The sequence below is a fragment of the Musca vetustissima genome, unplaced genomic scaffold (genome assembly GCF_032173495.1).
Source record: "Musca vetustissima isolate MV318-11 ecotype Yass unplaced genomic scaffold, APGP_CSIRO_Mvet_v1 utg418124, whole genome shotgun sequence".
Lineage (NCBI taxonomy): Eukaryota > Metazoa > Arthropoda > Insecta > Diptera > Muscidae > Musca > Musca vetustissima.
In genome coordinates, this window is record NW_026889648.1 from 1 (window position 1) to 12,358 (window position 12,358).

The window sequence follows — 12,358 nt, forward strand, 5'->3', positions numbered from 1 at the left end:
TTAGAAGAGGAAAATCGGAATAACACTACCACCCACATCTCAGAAATCCTCGAAAATGTTAAAATAATTTTGGAAAATAAAACCGATGAAATGTCGAAATTGACCCATGAATCTCAGAAAACCCGCGATAAAGTTATTGTTCGCAATTCAACAACAACGTTCAGTCCTTCGGATCCCGAAGAAGAATCTATCTCAAACATTGATGAAACACAAGGCTCTAGACAGAATGGAGCTAGTGAAAATGCCATCGACAATATTGCAATTCTTGCGGCGGATTCTCAGGGTACAACATCAACAAGCAGACCATTGAATCCTGAGCAGAATGCAAATGAATCATCATCAGAAGCATCAGCTAGAGAAAGCTCAAGTTCTGTAACAACAATAAGTCCTGAAATTGCAAAGGAATATGGATCGAAAACCTCACAAGAAGAACAGGATACACTGAGCGAAAATACCATTTATTTAGGGAAGGAAAATCTGAATGAAACATCCACTGAAACCACAAATTCCTCAGAAATGGAAATACGACCTGAAGACCAAACCAGCGAAACTTTAAAGCAGCCCAAAGAATCTCAAGAAAACTCCACTATATTTAATGTTCCGGATAGACCATCAACGTCCAATCCTTTGGGTTCAGAACAAGAAACAGTAGACGCCAGGGAAAAGGAAGCTATGGAAGATTTCCTCGACGGACAACCGATAAGTTCCAAAGAAAATAATACGGAAGAAAAACTTGGGATTCCTTCAGATGTAAAAGATTTCAATTCTGAGACCTCAGATTCCCCACACATAGACGATGATGTTGAAATAATATCTAAAAACTCATCCCAGTTTGTTGGTAGCCAAATGAAAATGCCCAAGGGGTCACAAGAATTTCAGAAAACCTCATCAACTGTCAGTACATTGAACACCGAACAAGAAACAAGCTTACACTTTAATGAAATGCCAGACGCTGCGGAGAAGGAGGCTGCGGAAAATCCTCTCGACGATAATAGACGTTTTGAGGTTGACAAAGAAACAAGTTTAGATGAACAGAACAGGGGAGGGGAAATTGAGCATCAGGATACAACATCAAGGACCATACCATTGGCTGAAATACCAAACACAGAAGAGAATAAGGCTGCGGAAAATCATCTCGATGATAGTGAAACTCTAGAGTCATCTGCAGTGGAAATCTCAAGACCTGAAACAACAATAAGCCCAGAAATTGCAAAGGATCTGAATGTAATAGACACTGAGATACGATCTAAAGACCAAACCAACGAAACTTCAAAGCAAACCAAGGAATCTCAGGAAATCTCTGATATATTTAATGTTTCGGATACACCATCAGCTTCCAGTCCTTTGGATCTCGGAGAAGAAACACCATACGCTGGCGAGACGGAGGCAGTGGAAAATTCTCTCGACAATAGTGAATCTTTTCGGGTTGTAGGTCAACAAATAAGTTCCGAGGAAAATTATAAGGATGAAAAACTAGATATACCTTCAGATGTAAAAGATGGCAATGGAGAGATCAGTGGTACATCAGATTCCTCAGACATCAGCGAAGATGTCGAAATAATATCTAAAAACCCATCGCGATATATTGGTGGCCAAATAAAGATGGCAAAGGAGTCTGAAGAAACTCAGGAGAGCTCAGATAAATTTAATATTCCCAATGCAACACTAACTTCCAGTCCATGGGATAACGAACATGGAACAACTACAATCCTTCATGAAACTCAAGACGCTGAGGAGAAGAAAGCTGTGGAAAATTTCCTTGACAATCGGGAATTCGTTGCCACTGAAAATCAACAAATAAGTTCCGAGGAAACCAATGCGGAAGAAAAAATTGAGCATCAGGATGTATTATCAACTACCAGACCTTTTGATCCCGACAAAGATGCAAATAAAACCCTACAATCTTCAGCCGGAGAAACCTCAAGTTCCGAAACAACAATAAGCCCCGAGATCTCAAACGGATATGAGTCCAGAACAACAACCGCAGAACTGGATACATTTAGCGGAATCACCACTTTATCACAACATAATAATCGAAGTGAAACAGCCATTGAGACCTCAGATTCCTCAGACAAAGGATCAGATATTGATATACAATCTGAAGACCAAAGCAGCGAAACGTCCAAGCAGTCCCAAGAATCTCAGGAATCTTCTGATACAGGTAATGTTCCTGATACACAATCAACATCCAGTTCATTGGTTAGCGAACAAGAAGCGCCAGATGCCAGGGTGAAGGAAGCTGTGGAAGGTTTCGTCGAGAGTAGAGAAACTTTTGGGGTTGTAGAGCAACAGAAAAGTTCCGCGGAAAATATTGCACAAGAAAACATTGAGTTCACTTCAGAAGTAAAAGTGTCCAACGGAGAGACCAGCGGCACTTCAGATTCCTCAGACATCGTCGAAGATGTTGAAATAATATCGGAAAACCCATCCAAATATATTGGTAGCAAAATGAAGATGACAAAAGAGTCTCAAGATACTTCGAAAACCTCGAATAAATTTAATGTTACCGATGCAACATCAACCTCCAATTCATTGGATAACGAAGACGGATCAACTACAGATGCTAGGGAGAAGTGAGCTATGGAATCTTCCCTTGACAATATTGAAAATGTTGCCACTGAAGATCAACAAATAAGTTCCAAGGAAAATAATTCGGAAGAAAAAAATGAGCTGCAGGATGCAACATCAACTACTAAGCCTTTGGATCCTGAGGAAGATGCAAATAAAATTCTAGAATCATCAGTCGGAGAAATCGCAAATTCTGAAATAACAATAAGTCCTGAAAACGCAAAAGAATATACCTCGAGAAAAACAACCGGGGAACAGGACACATTTAAGGGAATCGCAACCACTGAGACCTCCGATTCCTCAGACAAAGGTAAAGATGTTGCAATAGTATCAGCAGGCCAAACTGGTAAAATGTCTAAGCAGCCGCAAGAATCTCAGGAAACCTCAGATAAATTTGCGGTTCCGCATACAACATCAACTTTCAGTCCAATGGATAACGAAGAAGGAACAATCTCAAACATTGATGAAACACAAGGCTCTAGACAGAATGGAGCTAGTGAAAATGCCCTCGACAATATTGCAATTCTTGCGGCGGATTCTCAGGGTACAACATCAACAAGCAGACCATTGAATCCTGAGCAGGATGCAAATGAATCGTCATCAGAAGCATCAGCTAGAGAAAGCTCATGTTCTGTAATAACAATAAGTCCTGAAATTGCAAAGGAATATGGATCGAAAACATCACAAGAAGAACAGGATACACTGAGCGAAAATACCATTTATTTAGGGAAGGAAAATCTGAATGAAACATCCACTGAAACCACAAATTTCTCAGAAATGGAAATACGACCTGAAGACCAAACCAGCGAATTTTTAAAGCAGCCTAAAGAATCTCAAGAAAACTCCACTATGTTTAATGTTCCGGATACACCATCAACGTCGAATCCTTTGGGTTCCGAACAAGAAACAGCAGACGCCAGGGAAAAGGAAGCTGTGGAAGATTTCCTCGACGGACAACCGATAAGTTCCAAAGAAAATAATACGGAAGAAAAACTTGAGATTCCTTCAGATGTAAAAGATTTCAATCCTGAGACCTCAGATTCCTCACACATAGACGAAGATGTTGAAATAATATTTAAAAACTCATCCCAATTTGTTGGTAGCCAAATGAAAATAGTATCAGCAGGCCAAACTGGTAAAATGTCTAAGCAGCCGCAAGAATCTCAGGAAACCTCAGATAAATTTGCGGTTCCGCATACAACATCAACTTTCAGTCCAATGGATAACGAAGAAGGAACAATCTTTGATGAAAATCAATACGTCGGGAAGACAGACAATCCTGTCGACGATAGTGAACATTTTGAAGTCGGAAAACATCAAATAACTGCCGAAGAATATGATACGAATGAAGGAATTGAGATTCCTTCAGATGTAAAAGATTTCAATACAGAAACGTCTCATACACCCGATTCCTCAGACATTGTGGAAGATGTGAAAACAATATCCAAAAACCCAACCGACTTTGTGGGAAGCCAAGTGAAGATGCCAAAGAAGACCCAAGAAACTCTGAAAAGCTCTGATAAATTGAATCTTCCTGATACAGCATTAATTTCCAAGCCATTAGATCCCGAGGAGGAAGAGCAAAATACTTCGAAGAAGCCATCAAAGGAAATATCCCTTGACAGCAATCGAATTTTTGAGGATTCAAATAGTAATAACGATGTTGATATTCGGTATGCAAAATCATCCCCAAGTCCATTGGATGCCGAACAAGAAACCGAAGCAAATTCCCTACACAACCACAACCCAATTCCTGGCAGCGGTAACCCACAATTAATCTCCAACGAAACTAATGGCGAAGACGCATTTAGGGGCCATATAAAAATATTTTCAAAGGAAATCACTACGTCGGCAGATAATGTAAACAATGAACCAATTTCTGAGGCGGGATATTCAACTGAAGGTAATACGCTTAAGGGTAAGAGAACTTTTTTTTTAGATTCGAAGAAATGTTTTCAATAAATTATGCTTTCAATTACAGATTATAATGTGCCAGGTTCGGAGGCAATTATTGGAAAATCATCTTCACGAAAGGAATCTGAAAATATTGAAGACGATTTTGCTCTCCGAACGGATTTCTCTTCGGAATCATTTATTAGTGATGGTAAAAATTTTATCAGCTCGGATCCATACCGGCTCAATAGAAAAATAATTACAACAGCTGTACCAAATTTAAACAAAAATACTACGGATACTCCTAAAAGTATGCAGCAGGCAAGTGTGGAGTCTAGGGTGACATCTACATCGGGGAAATCCCAATCAACGGATAATGATGATGCACATAGAAGCTCTCAAAAAATACTCAATGAAATAATTCCGGTAGAAATCTCTAACTCAGATAAGATAAGAACTTCGGAAGCGACGGCTAAAGAAAATTCAGAGGAAGATGACAACGGAAAAATTCCGAAAGAACCAATTGAAATTCCGAAGGGTAATGAAATTGACGAAGACGTCAACAGCTCTGAAATTATTTCCAATGAAGAAACTCTGCAAGAGAGTGGAGAAGTTATAATTTCCACAACATTTAATAATACTAGGGAGAATAACGTCGAGACCTCCGATAAAACACTCAAGCAAGTGGATTCATTTGTAGAACACGATATTCTAAAATCGGCTGATGATTCTCAAAGTCGTAACGCTACGGTGAGTTACCTTGAGCGCTCTGGAGAAACTCCCAGGCAATTGCAATCACTTCCAGATACAAAATATGAAATTCAAGAAGTTGGCAATGATCTTCAAAATCCACAGACCATTACAACACCGACGCCAGGTGGTAATTCTACAGTGACGAATAGCTCCCTACCACAACAAGTGGAAAAAACATTGCAGCCGGTACAACCTGTAAGAGGTGACATCTCCGCCATGGAAATTAATATATCTCGTTCCGAAGCAACATCTGATGATTCTGAAAGTGAAAACGCCACGGTGAATACTCTTGAGGGCACTGGAGAAATTCCCAAGCAATTGGAATCACTTCTAGACACAAAATATAAAATTCCGGAAGACGACAATGATGTTCAAAATATCCCCATACCTCAACATGTGGAAGATACATTGGAACCTGAGCAAAATTTAAGAGATGGCATCTCCAAAAAAGTTCCTCTGGTAGAGTCTTTCTCTGAAACCCAAGTTCCTCGGGTAGAGTCTTCAACTACTAAGGAAATAGAAAATATCGGAGGAGGAGACAATTTTACTTCAAACCCACCAACTAAATCCCATGACTCCGTGGAGTCATCAGCAAATATCCTGAAAGAAGCATTCAAGGAAAATAATATCATCAATGAGGAGTATCTATCACGAGGATCTGCTAGTCAAACGGATTACCAAAAGATCAGATTAGACCCGATGCTTGAAGAGGAAAATAAAGTCAGTATAGATTCCTTGACAACAGAAATTCCGATCTTTGATGCTGCGTCCTATGAAATCGTTATGAAATCCACAAATCAGTCCCATATTTTGAATAAGAACAATGACGAACAAGTCAAGATAACTGAGGTAACAACTGATAAAATCGTGACCTCTTCTTCCACAGAATATTCTAAACTTGAACCTCCAATGTCTGAAAACTCTGAAAGTCTACAAAATTTCAAGAATGAGAATGGGGTAGAGGGTCTCACAGTTCTGGAACCTAAAGACGGAGTTTCTACGTATGCATACATCTCCGAGGAATCTACGGATATTTTTACTGTAGACACTGAAGTAAATATCAGGACAACTGAGGCGACCCGTGAGAAAATCGTGACCTTAATTGCCACAACTTCCGTAAAAGATGAGGTCATGTCTTCCACAGAAAACTCTGGCTCCAGACCACACACGAAGAACACAAAAAGTATAGGAAATTTGAATACTGACAATGGATTAGATATACTCGAAACTTTCGAACGTAAAGACATCGAAATATTTACAGAAGTTGCCACCCCTAATTCTGTGCATGAAGACTTCTCAAAGGAATCTACGGATCAGCCCAGAATATTGAATGTGGATAATGGAGGAAATATCTGGACAAATGAAAAAATCGAGGACTTGACTACCACAGAATATGTTCCGGTGTTTGATAATTACCCAGACCTTGGAGCACACACGAAGAACTCTGATATACGAAATTGGAATGTAGAGAATGGTGTCTCTGAGGAATCCACAGATCATTACAACATTTTTAATGTGGACAATGAAGGTCATGCCAGAACAACTGAGACGAAAACGGACTTCAACGAGGGTTCAATTACCGCAGAAGAGGGCCCTACTTCTTCAACAGAAAATACGCAATTATTAGACAAATATCCTGACCATGGAACATTCAATGAAGTTTCTGAAATGGGAGAACCTGACATATCTAATCATCAACAATCCACGAAGCTATCTGACGATTCTGCAAACAAAATTTCTTTCAATAGTTCCGAAGGTACTTCGATTGATTCTCAAGACAATTCGGATGTCGAGAAATTAAGCACAACTCCTCAGAGCATTAATACTTCTTCCGGAGAACTTGAAATTGCAGCTACCAAGATATCTTCGACTACCAGTGAATACAACATCGGGCCTGATGAAACCACTGCGATTAATGATGATTTGAAATCCTCCACTATTCCTAGTATGGTTCCAAATATTAAGAATTCAGGTGAAATCATTGAGAGTCTTCAAAATGCTCCCAAAGAACTTGAGGAAATTTATTCCACCTCTACCATCGAATACAACTCTGCTCAGGATGAAACCTCGTCGAGAAAAACTAATTTACAATTCCCTACTATTCAACGCATTATTTCCAACGGAAGTGATTCAAATCTTGAAGAGAGTGAAACATCAACTACCATAAAATACAACTCTGTAATCGATCATAACCTCGGTACGGAATCGACTGTGCGCCTTATGGACTCTGAGACCACTCCAACATCGAATTTAATTCCTATACATAAAAATTCTCTCAATGAACTTGAGAATAGTTTCAAGGAACCGAAAACTCCGACTATCATAAAATACAACTCTATGGAGACTACCACAACCATAAAATACAACTCTGCAACGGATCTTAACCCGGCTAAAGAATCAACTGTGCATGTGGGGTACTATGAAACCACTACATCACCCAATTTAATTCCCATGCATAAAAATTCTCTCAGCGAACTTGAAAATACCTCCAAAGAACCGAAAACCACGACTTTGACAAAGTACAACTCTGTAGAGAGTACCACTACCACTAGTACCATAAAATACAATTCTGTATTGGATCACAGCCCGTCTAAAGATTTAACGGAGCTAGTAACGGACTCTGAACCCACCACTACCTCTGGCAATTTAATGCCCATACAAAAAACAGCACCCAAGGAGCATGGAAATACACCGAATGAAACGAAGTCAGATGCCAAACAAAAATACAACCCTGAATCGGATGATAAAGAGAGTGGATCCAAAGAAACTACTACCACAAAATACAACCCTGTACTGGATACGAAGGGTAGCCAGCCAACAAAATTAAGCACGATTTTGTTAACAACACAAACAACAACAACTCCAATACCAGCTACAAAATCTCAACACATTCCCAAGAAACGTAGAAGACCAATTATCCCTCCCCCTACTAAGACACCTTCTACGCCACATGGTCCACCACCACCACCACCCTCAATGAACGATAATACCAACAACAATGAAATTACCAACTCTTCGGTTAAATTAAATAATTCCATAATGATTGCTGGCGGGGTAAATATCAATCTGAATCCAGCGACCCGATTCAATTTCGAAGATTTTTGTTTGAAACCGGGGAATAATTGTACGAAACTTTGTTGTGGTCCCAACGCCATCTGTAGCCTGGAAGAGGGTTGTAAATGTCGAAATGGGTTTGTGGAAACGATATTACGAAATACCAAAGGTATACGATGTACTGCTGCAACTGCGGAACCTGACATTCTGACCGTTCGAACACCCACTTGGTATATATTTATAGGTATAATGTGTTTGATATTAGCCCTAATATATATGTGTGTACAGTACTTCAATATGCTTCAGGTTGTTAGGCGTTATGTGTAAAACGTAGTCCTCCTAATAAGGTTAAGTTTTAAAAATGTAAATAATTTAAAAGTAGGGATTTGAAAAATAAAACGAAAAATATTAAATTTATATTTGAAATTGTGTTTAATTTATAAAAATTATTTTTCAAGTCCTCAGAAAAACGTGGATTATTATTTTTGAGGGTTAGACAAGGTATGGATTCTTGAAAACTTATTTTTGAAGACATAGGCAAGGCGTGGAATTTAAAAAAAACATATTTTTTAGGCATTAACACAAGAAACATCCGACAACGGCATGATGTTGATTGACTTCGCGGCAGCAAAAAAGCATGGTAGTTAGCAGCTCCAGATTCAAGCATCTCGATATACACAAGGCCACCTGGATCTCCCCTGATCAAGCAACGTGAAATCAATCTGATCACGTTGTGATAAACGGGAGGCATTCATTCAGTGTTTTAGAAGTTCGATCGATCCGAGGAGCGAATATCGATTCCGACCATTACCCCACTGTAGCAGCAAAGATGCGATCTAACACAGCACGGAAACTCGACGTCGAAAAGCTGCAAACACAACAGGTAGCCGAGGCCTACTCCGCGCAACTTACCCATCAGCTTGAAGAAAGCACTTCTTGTCCCGATAATAGTATAGAAGCACAATGGCAAAGAATTGCCCACTCCCTACAAACTGCAGCAAAAGCAATACTTGGGTACAAAAAACCACCACCAAGAAACCCGTGGTACGATCAGGAGTGTCGTAATGCTACTGATGTGAAAAACGCAGCGTATAGGGCAACCCTGCGGACAGTAGCAGCTTATAGGGCAACCCGTAACGCGATGAAGAATTGTCGGAAGAAGAGAGAAGAGAAGAGAAACGTGTTTTCAGGAAAAAGAAGGAAAGAACAAAAAAAAAAAACGTGAGCGTCAGCAAATCGAGATATACAGGAGTCGGAATGAAGTCCGGAAATTTTACCAACGAGTAAAACACCAAACCGAAGGCTTTAGTGCAGGCACATCCTCCTGTAGATATGAAGAAGGAAACCTGGTGACAGATACAGACAGCGTGTTGAGGATCTGGAAGGAGCATTTTGAAAAGCTACTGCTATCAAATAGTGGCATTGAAGAAGATGCCCCAGAACCAATAAGAGATGATGGTGAACATCTGGAAGGAGCATTTTGAAAAGCTTCTGGCATTAAATAGTGGCGTTGATGAAGATACCCCAGAACCAATTGGAGATGACTGTATAGAGTGAATACCACCTAGCCAAGATGAGGTCAGAAAAGCAATTAATCGGCTCAAGAACAATAAAGCAGCAGGAGCCGATGGATTACCAGCCGAACTATTCAAGACTGGTGGCTAAATGCTGGTCAGGAGCATGCACCAGCTGATTAGTTCAATTTGGCTAGAGCAATGCTTACCCAATGATTAGAACCTCAGCATCCAGCGTCCCGTGCACAAAAAAATAAGACAAGACGATATTTGCTAACTATAGAGGAATAAGTATCCTTCCCATCGCATATAAAGTGCTATCCAGTGTGCTGTGTGAACGACTGAAGCCAATGGTCATTGACATCATTGGACCATACCAATGCGGCTTAAGACCTGGCAAATCCACCATTGACCAGATGTTCACTCTGTGCCAAAATTTGGAAAAAAACCCTCGAAAAACACACATACCACCTATTAGTCGACAGCCCTATCCGTTCAGAGGTGTTTAAAGCCATGTCTACGTTCGGCATTCCCGCAAAATTAATACGGCTATGCAGGATAACTTTAAGTGACACAAAGTCAGCAGTTAAAGTAGGAAAGGACCTATCGGAGCCCTTCAATGCCGAAGGAGGATTCAGACAAGGCGACAGTTTGTCGTGTGATTTTTATAACATCCTGCTGGAAAAGATCATACGAGACGCAAAGGTGAACATAAATGGCACTCTGTACACCGAACATCATATGTTACTTACCTACGACGATGACATCGATATAATGGGTCGAAAATTGCGAGCGGTAACCGCCACCTTTGAACAAATTGAAAAGGAGTCTGCCAAAGTGGGTCTAGCAGACAAGGCGACAGTTTGTCGTGTGATCTTTTTAACATCCTGCTGGAAAAGATCATACGAGACGCAAAGGTGAACAGAAATGGCACTCTGTAAACCAAACAACAAATGTTACTTGCCTACGCCGATGACATCGATATAATGGGTCGAACATTGCCAGCGGTAACAGCCACCTTTGAACAAATTGAAAAGGAGTCTGCCAAAGTGGGTCTGGCAGTAAACGGCGAGAAGACCAAGCTAATGGTATCAACACGCAAGACGTCCACTAGACTCGGACCAACTGTGGAACTTGAGAACTACAGCTTCGAGGTAGTTGAAGATTTTATATACCTAGGTACCGCCATAAATAAAACGAATGCCATCAGTTTTGAAATTCGGAGAAGAATTGTGATGGCCAACAGATGCTACTATGGTCTATGTAAGCAGTTTAGAAACAAGCCCTACTCCCGCCCGCCCAAACTCAAACTTTAGACGCTGATACTACCCGTAGTTATATGGATCTGAAGCATGGGTAAAGCAATGAGGCTTTGCCGTTGGGGTGTTTGAACGAAAAATTCTCCCGAAAGATCTACGGGCCGATCTGCCCGGTGAAACTCAAAGCTTTACAATTTATACGCGGACATCGACATAGTCAGTCGTAATGAGCTGCAGCGACTACGGTGGCTAGGCCATGTTGTGCAAATGAATGAGAATGACCCAGCTCACGCGCTTGGAAATCTTTTTTAAGCTCGGCCTATGGAACAACCGTTCTGTAACAAGCCAGCCAAGTAAAGTAAGTATGTAAGTAACACAAGGCGTGGATTTTTTAAAAATTATTTTTTAATCATAACCACAAGCCAAGGATTTTTAAAAATTATTTTTTAGTCATTACCACAATTTGTTAATATGTTGGGTATGTAATTGATGATTACTTTTAATAGAGATGGAAATCGAAATAACTAATCATAAGAATAATCTAGAATTAGAATTATCTATAAATAGAATCAGCTAGAATATGTAAGAAGTAGATAAAATAAGTTGTAACCATAGAACATAGTCTCAGTTGTCAAGTATAAGCTGAGTTGTTAAGTATCGGCTCGATCTGTAAAGTATCGTCATAAGTGTAAAGTAACGAGTGCTGTAAATAAAGGTTTGAGTGCTGTAAATAAAGTTTGACAACCCCGAATCAAAAGTCTGGTTAACTTCTGTGGACATCGCTGGATCATATAGAACAATATTTTCAAGGCGTGGATTTTGTTTAAAAATTATTTTTTGTGGCATTACCACAAGGCGTGGTTTTTTATACCCTTCACCACACTGTGGTACAGGGTATTATGTCATTGTGCATATGTTTGTAACAGGCAAAAATAATCGAGATAGACCCATGGTTCCTTTTGAGAATATGCATAGAATCACTTTCTAAGTCGATTTATGCATGTCCGTCCGTCTGTCTGTCTGTCCATGTTAAATTGTAAACAAAGTACAGGTCGCATTTATGATCCGAATTGGATGAAATTTGGCACAGCTCATTTGTTTGGCCCAAGGACGAACCCTATTGAAAGTGGGAAAAATCTGTTCAAATTTAGATATAGCTTACATATATAATTTCGTCCGATTTAAGGTAAATTGTGCACCAAAGACCATATATATCTTTCAATTGGCACGAAATTTGGCACAGTGTAATGAATAAGGTCACGAATTATGTGCGCAAAGTTTCGCGAAAATCGTTTCAGATTTAGATATAGCTCCCAT

The 12,358-nt window shown here is 39.9% G+C and overlaps 2 protein-coding genes across 2 annotated transcripts; both read left to right on the plus strand.

Annotated features, from left to right (window-relative positions):
- The first annotated feature begins 90 nt into the window (after nt 1-90).
- Nucleotides 91-2,577, plus strand: LOC133337320 (serine-rich adhesin for platelets-like). The gene has a single exon (XM_061545554.1). The coding sequence runs from the start codon at nt 91-93 to the stop codon at nt 2,575-2,577; it is 2,487 nt and encodes an 828-aa protein (XP_061401538.1).
- Nucleotides 2,578-2,580: 3 nt separating this feature from the next.
- On the plus strand, nt 2,581-8,268 carry LOC133337321 (mucin-5AC-like; the record flags this gene model as incomplete). The annotated part of the gene is made up of 3 exons (XM_061545555.1): nt 2,581-4,486; nt 4,550-4,672; nt 4,907-8,268. Coding segments are annotated over exons 1-3 (5,391 nt in total), but the record flags the coding sequence as incomplete, so codon positions are not given.
- Nucleotides 8,269-12,358: the final 4,090 nt, after the last annotated feature.